Consider the following 12,376-nt stretch of genomic DNA (forward strand, 5'->3'; position numbering starts at 1 on the left):
TATTTCTGTATATTATTGTAAAGGGAATTTTATGGGATTTTACAGTGTAGTAAGTATATGTACTTATATGAACGTATTTTCCGTTACGATATTTTTGCTCTAACAATATAAATTGCTTGAATTTAAAAATAGAATTTTAAATTGTCTTCTTTTTGACTAAAGGAATTAATTATTATAGTGTTTTATATAACAGTTATGTTCACTTTTCTGTAATTAATTTAAAATGTATAATTATTTTGCATGCATGATTACTGCAGGTGTAATATAGTATATTTTCCTAGATTTTTGGTTACATATATATATATTAATAGATATTTGAAATGATAAATTTTCTACTAACTTTCATATAATGATTTATATGAATTTTGTCGCGAACGCTTTTAACACAGTTTGCATTATTCAAAATAATTTTAATAACACGATTTCAAATCTATTTCTTTCCTGAATAAAGTTGAAATATATTAATTTTATTCGATTAACATATTTCTGTAAATCCAGCTATTCGGTTAGCACTGGTAGTTTACTAGGTTTTTAGTTATATAGGATAACTAGATAATATGAATATCGGCAAATTATATATAATATATATATAGTGATATGAATTTATAGTGAATATGTGTAATATTTAAAAATTATATAAGATGATAAATTCTTGATGTTATACTACAAAGTAATATTTAAAATTTTTGTTGCGGGACGTAACACCTCCCCCCTAATAAGAACAAAATCCACTTGTTTTCGGAGGATTTTGGTCTAGGGAGATTAGATATCTTCATTTAAAGTGTTTAAGCGGTCTCTTAAGTTTGTATATGATGTAGGCATATTTACGTTTTTGGCGTTTTCCTCGTGGCAAGGTCTCATCGTCCTTGGAGGTTTGGCTGGAGGAAGTTGTTGAGTGACTACTTCCGGAGGCGCAGTGGGATCGATGTTGGAGGTTTGAAGGTTCGTTCCCCTGCCAGGTGATTGATCGTCTCGGTTATCATCTCCAGATTTCTTAGAAGATTCTCGTGCCAGATGGAGTAGCAAGTTTGCAAGAGAGCTCCACAGGGCTCCGATTAAATGAAGGCTGCAACCATATACAGTATGGAGAGCGTATCCATGGATGACGGTGTCGATAACAAGCTTGACTAAGCGGATGATCATGAAGATTCCGACAAGTCCTGCTGTGGCTGATCCAAAGTTTATGAATCCTTTCCAGATCCGTGAGGCTGTGCTTTCGACAATTTTATTTAGAGAATTTTCATCCAGCAAATTATATACTGAGATTCCTTCGGTGTTCATGGAGTGGCCAGTTAGTCCTCTAGCAACGGCATTGAGTAAAGCTGGCTTTTCGGCTGGGAACATAATATGATTTCTTAGCTTTTCTATGTCCTTTTCGGAGTAGATTCCACTGGTAGCTAAGGATCCCGGAGTGAGGTATCTCCAGGTTAGAGCAGCCATAGGTTGTAGCTGTTGAGGTGGTAGCTGTCTAACCTGAATACTAGGGGTGAGTTGGACCCATGTATCCTCGATTCTGTACAGCGTAGGAAGTTCTACACTGCATTCTCTTTCGTTACCGATTTTGGTGATGATTCTTGACTTGGGGGTAAGAAAGAGAGAATGATTGCGCACCGTGACAGGAAGTTCAGCATAACATTCCTCCGTTTTTCTGACCATTACTTCAACAGGGATACATTTGACTACTTGTACAGCTTCTCCTGTGGTAACAGCCATATATCCTGGTCCTTTCATTAATCGATAGGCAAATTCATCTGGTTGGAGTGTAGCGAAAGACAAGGCATTGGTAATCATTTGTCTTTCTAGTTCACATTTTTGCAAGATGACATTATTGTAAAGAGAAGTCATCTGTTGTTTGACGTGTTTTTCTATATACACGAACTTGGAGTTCATGTATGTAAAGATGTCAAGATTATTGACAGGAATAGTTTTCCGATTAGCAAATGTATTGCCAGGTTTAGCTTCAAGAATGAATAATTTCGGGTGTTCCGTGCACAGGAGAGTATAACCACATAGAGGTATTTCCTTGGTTTTCATAAGGGCGAAAGTGATTTCCTGAGTCACAAGACTATAGATGATTGGTGTATCTGTCTTGGAGATGTCTTCAGAAATTTTATTTGCAGGTCCTTCGTAGAGGACATCATATTGTTGAAAATTACAAGTATCCGTAGGCATAGGTTTCCAGTAGGTGTATCCGTCGTCAGCGTCTAAACAGTAGCTGTCAACGAGTTTACATACTGTTCCAGATTTTAATTTAATTCTTCCAGTATTCAATTGTACGGGAACGTAGGAAGATTTTAGTGATATTTTCACAGCAGCTTGGACGACTACGTCGTCCCATGTTCCGTATGGATCGTTGTACTGGGATCCCTTGCAGTATCCGTCAACTTGTACGCGGCCCACCAAGGTGATACTTCGATAGGTCGTCTGATTTGCTTTTATGCCAGCGACAAGGGTGTTGTCTCCCAAGGAAATAGTTCCGTCTTGAAACATCCTTAGGCACTGAGTGTATCCAGTCTCATGCACATAATCGGCTCTTCCATTGTGAACAGCAGAGATATGTGAATGCATGCCGCAATGGTATATATTCCTGGATATTTCCACTTTACATTGTATGACTTCCGTATAGCTGTAGTCGGACAATTGCAATAGTTGAATATGAACATCGGTGGTATTGGGTTTTCGTATGTTCAAGTCACATTCGCCAACATCAAGTAAAGAGACAGCGGTGATATTGAGGTGTTGTCCTCCGCAATCGAATCCGATAAGAGCAGCGGTTTCGCATAAGAAGGTTATTAGGACTAAAGGCGTCATGGTGGTCTGAAATAATGATGATTTCAGTATATGTGGTAGCAGTATATATATATATTATGTTATATGATTACTTGAATGATCAATACAATTTTATGGATATTTAATAGTGAATAATTGTCGCTTAGCATATTGTGATTATAGTATAATTGTATAGACATATATATATAAGTGTATATATTTCCATGCAAAAAAAAAAAAAAAAAAAATTCTATATTTAAAAATTGAATACATAATAGGTATCTTTGTAGCATTGTTTTTAATATATATACAATATATATATATATTGTTCGTAATTATATGGTATTATGTTTTATGTATATCTATTTATTATAATTCCCCTTTTTTTGTTTCTTTTCCTTTATATATATATATATTTGTTATTATTACTATGCACGTATATATATATATGTGTGTAACTATAGTTAATGGTTATAATTTGTGGATGCCTGTGCTAACTAGAGATACAATAAATGAGGCATCTGAATAAGTATGTACTGATTATATTACAATAATTTTTATATATTTTAGGTAGCAAAACAAGGACTGATATTTAAGAAGAAATTATTTCTTCCAAGACTTCCGGGTCATTTGGATCAATCCTTATTTCGGCCCGTCCATATTCTATTCTTAATGTGGAAGAGTCTACTGATATACCGACTAACTGTTTGTAAGTATTTTCTTCCTTTTTCTTTATAAATGAGGAAAATTGGTAATAAGCCTTAACACATTTCATACATTTGATAATTGGTCGGCTTTTATAACAATTTTGACCGCAAATACGACATTTTTGCAAGGGCACTGAGCCATATTGAAATGTATGAGAGTATCTTGTAAGAACTCTGTTATAATTTGTGGGGTTATAGCAATTTGTACAGATAAGGTAAGAGTTTGAGTCACTTAGAATATCGTGAGTTAATATAATGACACAGTTTACGCGAAAACTATTAAAAAATGAATCCTTTAAAAGCGGATGGATGGATGTTTTGGTTTTTAATGGCGGACACATTTTTTTTCTCCCCTTTTTTTTCTTTTTTTAAGCGTATACCCCTTGTTGGTGAGTCCTGCAAAAAGCAAAAGCAGTTAGATTATTTATGTTTCTTCCATGGTTCCTCTCATATATTGCCCTTTCAAAGTAGGAAAATATGCATTCAGAACATTGAAAGATAGAGCGAGTGGTATCTAGAGGAGCTAGACAATATTCACATTTAGAGAAATTTATTTCACCGGAAGTTACCCAGTGGCATACTATCAGGTCAGGTTTAACTCGAAATTGACGAATTTTGCAACATGCACAACATATACGAACCGGGTTATGGTTCTTCTTAGTGTGTTTCTTATAGAATATTATTTTTTTACATTCTGCTTTGCAGATATTTGGGAAGTATTGTAACAAGTTATGGATGTCGTGATTGCAAGGCGTATTATTTACGTTGCTCATTATGGTTTAATCAACAATTCTTGTTTAATCGAAATTCTTGAGCTTGTTCTCCTTGTAAATAATATAGAAAACATCTCCTGCAGTCCGACAGGGGAGTTACGAGAGATAGTAATAAATTACACATATGACATCTAAAGCCATACAAAGAAGCTGGGGGAAAATATGTAACAATGTGGTATATTATGGGCTGAAGTTCTCTAGTTTCGAACATTTCACATGAACGACAGTAATACCGATCATTATGGGAGCAGATATATCCTTCCAATTCGACATGTAACAAGTGGGACAATGTGTCTAGATCTTCTTCGGGTATTACATTTGGCAGGAAATCCATTTAATCAGATATTCTGCGAGATTCTCGTATACGTTCTCCTTCCAAATAGTATAAGAAACATCTCCTACAATCTATTATAGGAGTTACACTAGACACATTGCGAGCACATATGCAACATTTAGACACCGTGATGTCGGGGAAGGATTCAGATATACTATGGTAATTTATATAGTAAAGTTCATGGTCTGCTTGTGATTTGCACGAGACGCAGTAATACAGATTATGTCTTGAAGAAATATATCCGTTAAATTCTTCGTGTATTACATGGGATAAGGTATCAGCGTACTCAATAGGTTGCATTTTAATTTAAAAGGTTTTAATTTGGGCTTTCATTTTCACTAATAGCAAGATTGGAAGAATTAGTGGCTCTAAATATTTCGGCAATGTTTCGTGTGCAGACAGAACAATTAGCTAAAGGCCTTATTATGGTTATGGGTCGCTGACAATATGAGCAGATAGTTCTGTAGGGATGTGGGGCAACAGATATAATGTGAGAATCCACTGGGAGAAAAAATCGAGAGTTACAAGTAGTATGCAGCATACAATAGCAGGCGCAACAATAGTGGCTATGGTTGTGCAAGTGAAGATACCCATGTAATTTAATACACACAGCATTGGGGGGTGTTTGAGACATTATTAAGCATTATTACACAGAGGTAGTATAAATAAAAGTTCAATGATATTCCTAATACAGATAGAGCACTCATGCAAAGGTCTCAGAGTAGTAAGAGTTCGACGACAGTTGATACAGTGGGGTTCAACGTGGTGTGGTCCCAGAGAAAAGAAATGAGAAGATAATAGAGGAAGTTGAGATCTTAGTGAAGAAGATTGTACACCTTGATAACAAAGTTCACAGAAGTAGATATTCAGAATAGGATCACGGTATCCTCTAATTTTAATACAGCATACCGTGTTAATAAAAGACATGCCTTATGACATAGGGGTTCTATCATATACATTAAGAACTAAAGGATATTTAAAATCGTCGACATGAGTCGAAGTGCTATCGAGGAGACGTAATAATTCACTCGCAGTTAGGATACACGAGATGCAATTGTCTATGGATCTAGTCTTTATTACTGTAGTACCACAGATAGAGCAGCATTCGTCTCTAGCGACGTGGCTGTTTATGAAGAAATGTCTCCTAAGACGTCGATACTGGCTTTGGATGATTTGTGTACGAATCCGAGAGTAACAGTTGCTGCACAAATTAGTGTCGTCATTCAAGCAGATGGCTCCTACTACGTGTGCACAGTGAGCGAATAGGAACGACTGTTTTACTTGATACAGGAGCGATGAATCCGGTCTGGGCTGGACTGGCTGCTTATGCCAGAGCATCTGTAACAGAATTATTTAAATTATTATTTCATCCTGGCTGACAGTGGGACTTTTTTATTTTATCTATGTGAACGATACGATTTTGGTTTCCAACTCTAAGTTTAATATTACTAGGGGGTAATAATTCGAGTACTTCATGTGGTCCTGTGTATTGGTCGGCGAACTTTCCCTTTCGCGGTTCTTTTAATAAAAACACGGCCATTCCTATTTGGAGTTGTTGCGGATTTAGATGGCGATCATAGTATGTCTTGCTCTTTTCCTTGGCACGTATAAGATTTAGCTGAGCTTGGATTTGTAGATCTCTTATTTTATTAAATAGATTCGTAATATATTCGTGATAAGTAGGTTCAATATTTTCTTCGATAATAGGATGCGCGGAAGGTAATCGAGCTATTCGCCCAAAAACCAGTTCATAAGGTGAATATTTGGTGCCTTCGTGCACGCTGGTGTTGTATGAGAACATTGCTAGTTTAATATATTTATCCCAGTTATCTTCTCTATCTATTTGTGTCTTTAAATATTCTGTTAACACATGATGTGAACGTTCTAGTGATCCATTTGATTGAGGATGATAAGCTGTAGTTTTAAAATGTTGTATATTAAATCTTTTCGTTAATTGTCGCATTAATGCTGACAAAAAGTTAGTTCCTTGATCCGTTAATATGGCGCGCGGTGCTCCATATATACAAATAAAGTCTTTTGTGAAAGTATCAGCTATTGTTAAAGAAGTGGCTTCTTGTAACGGTGAGGCAACAGAATATTTCGTTAATAAATCTTGCATGGTTAGTATGTATTGATGATTGTTCTTCGTGATGGGCAGAGGTCCCATAATGTCCAAAGAGACTTTATCAAAGGCCATCCCAGGCGTGTCGGTAATGACCATGGGTTGCTTAGTTTTTACTCTTGTTAATTTCTTTAATTGACATTCTCGGCAGGTTCTGATAAAATCCTGAATGTCTTTCTTCATTGTTTTCCAGCAATAGCGTGTTCTGATCCGATTATAGGTCTTAGTTACGCCTTTATGTCCGCCGTGGGCTGAGGCGTGATTTTCTAGAATTAAAGATTGACGTTTTTCGATTTTGGGTGTCTGGATTAAATTTAAGCATATGGTTATATTAACCGGTAGTTCTTGCAGGTATCTTTTAATTTGGTTGAATATGTATGACCATGGTAAATCGTCGAAGCGTTCGGTCTTGCTGAGACTTATCGAAGAAAGGTCGAGTTCGTGAATTACATCTACGAGAGAACGCAGGCAATTTTTTAGAGTTTGCGCTTCAATGAGAGTACGATTGTTTTGTTTAATAGGAAGAGCGATTAACGTGTTGGTTTTCACGGTACATACTCTGGCTCTTTCGTAGGTTAGTCCCTCGTATTTGGGAAGTAATTCAGCTTCATGATATAGCTTTGCCCCGTTATCATAAGGTGTTCCGTTTAGATAAATGAATATTACATGGTTGTCCTTTTGTTTCAGTAGATTATCTCTGACTTCCCGTATTTGAGCACGACTCCATGGTGGAGGTTCAGGGGGTTGTTGTTGGTGAGGTACGACATCAGAGTCTAATATCTCCGTATAATCGGAGTCTTCTTCGGAATCCGAGACTTCCTCAATGGTAACTCCATTGTCATCATCTTCTCGTTCGGTGGAATGATTTTGATAATTTTCTGTTGGTTGGCGTTCTGGGGGAGCCGAGATCTCAGCGAATTTTTGATGGATTCCCAGGTCTTCCTGATTAGATCTTGCATTCTGACCTTCGGGTGTGTTAGATTTTCCCTGCGGTCTTTGAGGTCTATATGAAAATATTGATTCATCAGATGAGTATTCCTCTTCATCGATGAGGAATAATGGAATAGCCATGTTAACGGGTGGGTTCCTAGATAAGGCATCAGCGTTATGATTCAAGGTTCCCTTTTTGTAGCGTATTTCATATTGATATTCTGATATTTTAGTTCTCCATTTCCATAGTCTTGATGAGGGATCTTTAATGGAATGCAACCATACTAGTGGTTTATGATCCGTTACAATAATGAAAGTTCTTCCGTATAAATATGGCCTAAAGTGATTTACGCAATAAATGATGGCTAAACATTCTTTCTCTATGGTTGAATAATTTTGCTCGGCGGGATTTAAAATACGAGAGGTGTAGGCAACGGGTAAATCTTTCCCTATTATTCCCTGACTGAGCACTCCTCCAACCGCATATCCAGATGCGTCGGTAGTTAAAACGAATGGTCTAGTAAAGTCGGGGTATTGTAAAATAGGCTCGGAACATAGTGAATTTCTTAGAATATCGAAGGCTTCTGTTTGCTTTGCCGTCCATTCGAATTTCTTATCCTTTTTTAAGAGGTCGGTTAATGGTTTAGCGACTTTGGAAAAATTGGGAATAAATCTTCTATAATATCCGGCTAGTCCTAGGAATTGTTTGATGTTTTTCGGATTCTTTGGAGTAGGAAAATTCATTATAGCTTTTACCTTAGCGGGGTCAGGTTTGACTCCATCGGATCCAATTATATGTCCTAGATACATAACTTCACGTCGTAAAAATTCGCATTTATCTGGTTGTAATTTTAAATTTGCAGCTCTTAATCTCTGCATTAATTTTTCGAACTTGCTTTCGTGTTCTTGCAATGATCGTGCATATACGACAATATCATCCATGTAGACAAATAATTCATTTCCCTGAAGTCCGGATAGAACGTTATCCATCAATCTTTGAAACGTTGCAGGAGCATTTTTTAATCCAAATGGCATCCGTTTGAATTGGTAATGTCCGTAAGGTGTAGAGAAAGCAGTTTTATGAGCATCTTTTGATGTCATAGGTATTTGATGGAAACCGGAAGCTAGGTCCAGTACCGAAAAATATTTAGCAGATCCGAGCTGATCCAATATGTCCGTTATGTTCGGTAGAGGATAGGCATCGCCTATCGTTTTTTCATTAAGGTTTCGATAGTCGATAACCATTCGCCATCTTTTATTCCCTAAGGAATCTGGCTTTTTCGGAACTATCCATAAAGGAGAGTTGTAAGGAGAGGTAGAAGGTTCAATTAAATCTGAGGACAGCAATTCATTTACTTGTCTATTAATTTCTTCCTTATGTATAGGAGGAAATCTATATTGTTTCGTGTGGACAGGCATTTCGTTAATAGTAGGAATAGAATGTTGAGCGGCGTTTGTCGCTTGGAGATGTTCACCGGGTAAGTGAAATCTATCGGAGTGTTTGAAGACTAGTAGTCGAACATTTTCTGACTCCTCGGAATTCAGATGTTCAAGACGTAGAAGATTTATGACATCAACAGTTCTATCTGTTGGTGTTGGTAATGCCTGGTTAAAATAAATGGGATTATCTATGGCTTTGACGAGCTCCACTCGGGGTTCGTCTAGTCCAGCGAGATTGTTGGAGTTAGAAGTTCGGATTAATCCCCTGGGAAGCCCTTGGGTTCCGGTGGGGTCATTACTTGTCTCACAAGTATCGTATTCTTGTAATTCGACAGTTGGAATGTTAAAGATTAATTCTTCCTCGGAAGTGTTAAATATGGGCATATAAGCTTTTCCGTTATTGTTAACAACGATGGCCTCTCCGAAATATATGCCTTTGGCAGGCGTGTGGCGATGTATGTATCCGATTTGCCTTTCTGGATTAGAGATATAAAAAGAACAGGGAGTTACGGTCCTTTCCTTAAGACGTATGGCATTTGAATTCGTAAAAGGAATTTTCGTATCCTCATACTGCATAAAATTATCCTTGTAGTTTACTATGACGGCCTGTTCCCTCAGGAACTTATTGCCTAGAATTCCATCTTGTGAAAATGCTATTGAGTCAGATATGACGTAAAATTCGGACAGTTTTCCGAGAATAGATATGGAAACAGCTCCCAATGTAACAATAGTTTCAGAGGCGATTCCTTGTAAAGCTAGAGGATTAGATTTGTCGAGAGTAACGTGCGGATTTAAGTATTTTTGTTTAATGAGGTTCAATCCAGATCCAGAATCAATCATAAATTTGCAATTTGTTATTAGATCTGGAGAAAATAACGTTACTGTGGGCAATTCCGTGGATTGTTGTTTGTCATTTATTTGGCAGATTCGGAGGTTTGTGCGAGAGTTCCTTGTGGTGTTATCACATTGACTTTCTCTTGAATGTGGTAAGTCGGACGTCCTGTTTGCAGGTCGTTCCGGCGGACGTCGGTTCTCAGCGGAACGCCTTGCGCGTTTCCCGAAGTACCGGGTTGGGTTGCTTCCAAGGTTCTTTTGTAGGCGAGCTTTCGGCATTCCTCTATGAGGTGTCCAGGAGTTTTACAATAGCGACAGATTTTAGTCTGATAATTTTGTTGAGGCTGTCCGGCAGTTGTTAATTTAACTGGCAATGCAGTAAAGGGTGGTTGTGAAGTTGTATGTCCGTTATTGGGATGATAGCGGTTGTTAGCGTTATTGCCCGTAGGATTTTGGCGAGATGTATTGCCGGCATGGTTAGGGAGATCAGCACGGGGTTGAAAATTCGGGCGGAGGAGAGTTCGCTTCCGAATGTTCTCGGCTTCAATGGTTTTAGATAATTGTATGGCTGTGCTAATGCTCTCCTCAAAGGTTCTCGGATGTTCAAGCTTTACGCGTACTAGCAAGTCGGGTGGAAGCCCGTTGATGAAACTATTCATGGTAGTTGCTTCAATGGCATCTTTGCTTCGTTCTCCTATATTTCCGGCCAAATCAGATTCTCCATCTATAATTGCAGTACGTATTTCCTGCACTCTGCTTATATAATCGAAAATATTCTCATTTTGTTTCATATATATGTTAGCTAGTTCTCCTCGGTATTGATCAACTGACTTATTTGGACCAAAAATGAGCTTTAACCGTTTTGTTAGTTCAAAGACGGTGTGACATTCTACTCCTTCTATAGCAGAATACGCATGTCCTTGCAGCTTGTTAATGATAAGCTGCACTAAATGATATTCGTGATATGCAGGTATTAAATCGAGAGCGCGTTCACAAATTTTACTGAAATGGAAAACTGACATTTTGTGGCCATCGAATTTAGGTATTGTGTCGATAGCATCTTTAAGGCGTATCGGGGAAGGTTGATCCATGATGTCAAAATGTTGGGATGTCGGTTGAGAAAATATTCGTTCTTCACGTGGAATATGTCCTTCTTCCTTTTGCGAGGTTTCTAAATTCATGAGCCTTGAATTGATCCTTTCAATATAATTGGTAATTGTTTGCATAGAAGCCATTAGTTGCTCTACAGCTGGCTGTTCTTGAGCTCCAGCCATTTCTTTTCGACTTATTTCTTCTTGCATTTTCGTAAGGTGTTCGTTTTTGGCTTGCAAGGCTTCAGCTTGTTCCTTTAATTGTCTCTCTTTTTCATTTATCTTTTGCATGAGGATTTCTGTTTCTTCTGCTGTATATTGTTTTCTCGTAGCCCCTGTGGCTACAGAGCTCGTCGAGCTTGATCGAGTCTGCATAATGGATTTAGGTACTTTATAAAAATTTATTCGTCAAACACTTAATTTCCTCTCAGAAGCTTAGATCCTTTTTGGCAAATCCCACCGCTGCCACCAAAAAATATATATATATTTTTGTTACGTCCTATTTTAGCGTTTATTCAACGACTCTGCAGGGCTTACCGTGCATGGACGAACAAGGTTGTATCTCTCAATTTCTTTTTCAGGGCAACCTGCTAGGCCGGCTATACCCTGGGACGCCGAGAGATTCAGGATCTTGTTAACGCTTCCTTTTAGAGATAAATCAAGGTTGACAAATAAATAAATGGATTTGTATCATAATTTTCTATTTCTTTTTATTTCATTCCCTTATCCATATACATTAGATGCAGATATAATAATAAATTTTCCGTTGATATTAATGTTATATTAATTTTATAGGTCTACAATAGTATAGAGGAATTCCTCGCTGCTCAAATAGTCGAGGAGTTGATTTACCTCAAAGTCTGTAAAACTCTCGTCGCTCGGAGAGATGTCTATGGGCTCAAAATCTGCTTCTCCAAAAGCAAGCGGAGAAGAATTCGGGGTAAAAGGGCCTGAGAATGAGTCAGGAGTTCGTGGAGGGCTCGGCGGCGGTGAAGTCTGGACTTGTTGGTCCCTTGTCGCAGGGATTTCTCCGTTGCGCTCCCAGGCGCGGAGCAGTCCTAGCGGGATCCCGTTCGTAGGATTGTTTAAATCGACAATTATTGTCGATGCGTCGCTTGAGCTGTCTGAATGGGTTGTTTCAGTAATGTCTTCCTCCTCAGCTTCCTCGCCAGCTGATATCGCTGGGCTGTTGTCGTTGTCGCTGATTTCTGGGTTAAATTCAGGGGGCAAGGGGGCGAAGGACAGATCGAAGAGGGTATCTTCGCGATCGTTGGCGGCGTGTACAATATTAGGAGGGATATTATCCCTGTCTACAAATAATTGTCGTACAACGGAGGGACGATCTCGGAGCAATCGTTGTCTATATATTTCTCGGC

General features: G+C 38.0%; 1 protein-coding gene across 1 annotated transcript; it reads right to left on the minus strand.

Moving 5' to 3' along the window:
- Positions 1 to 762: 762 nt before the first annotated feature.
- LOC145976601 (uncharacterized) lies at positions 763 to 2,811 on the minus strand. The gene has a single exon (XM_083107831.1). The coding sequence runs from the start codon at positions 2,809 to 2,811 to the stop codon at positions 763 to 765; it is 2,049 nt and encodes a 682-aa protein (XP_082963957.1).
- Between the last annotated feature and the right edge of the window lie 9,565 nt (positions 2,812 to 12,376).

The sequence above is a fragment of the Camponotus vicinus genome, unplaced genomic scaffold (assembly GCF_025532165.1).
Source record: "Camponotus vicinus isolate PSW18456_S1 unplaced genomic scaffold, iyCamVici1.0 SCAF_9, whole genome shotgun sequence".
In the NCBI taxonomy this organism is placed as follows: domain Eukaryota; kingdom Metazoa; phylum Arthropoda; class Insecta; order Hymenoptera; family Formicidae; genus Camponotus; species Camponotus vicinus.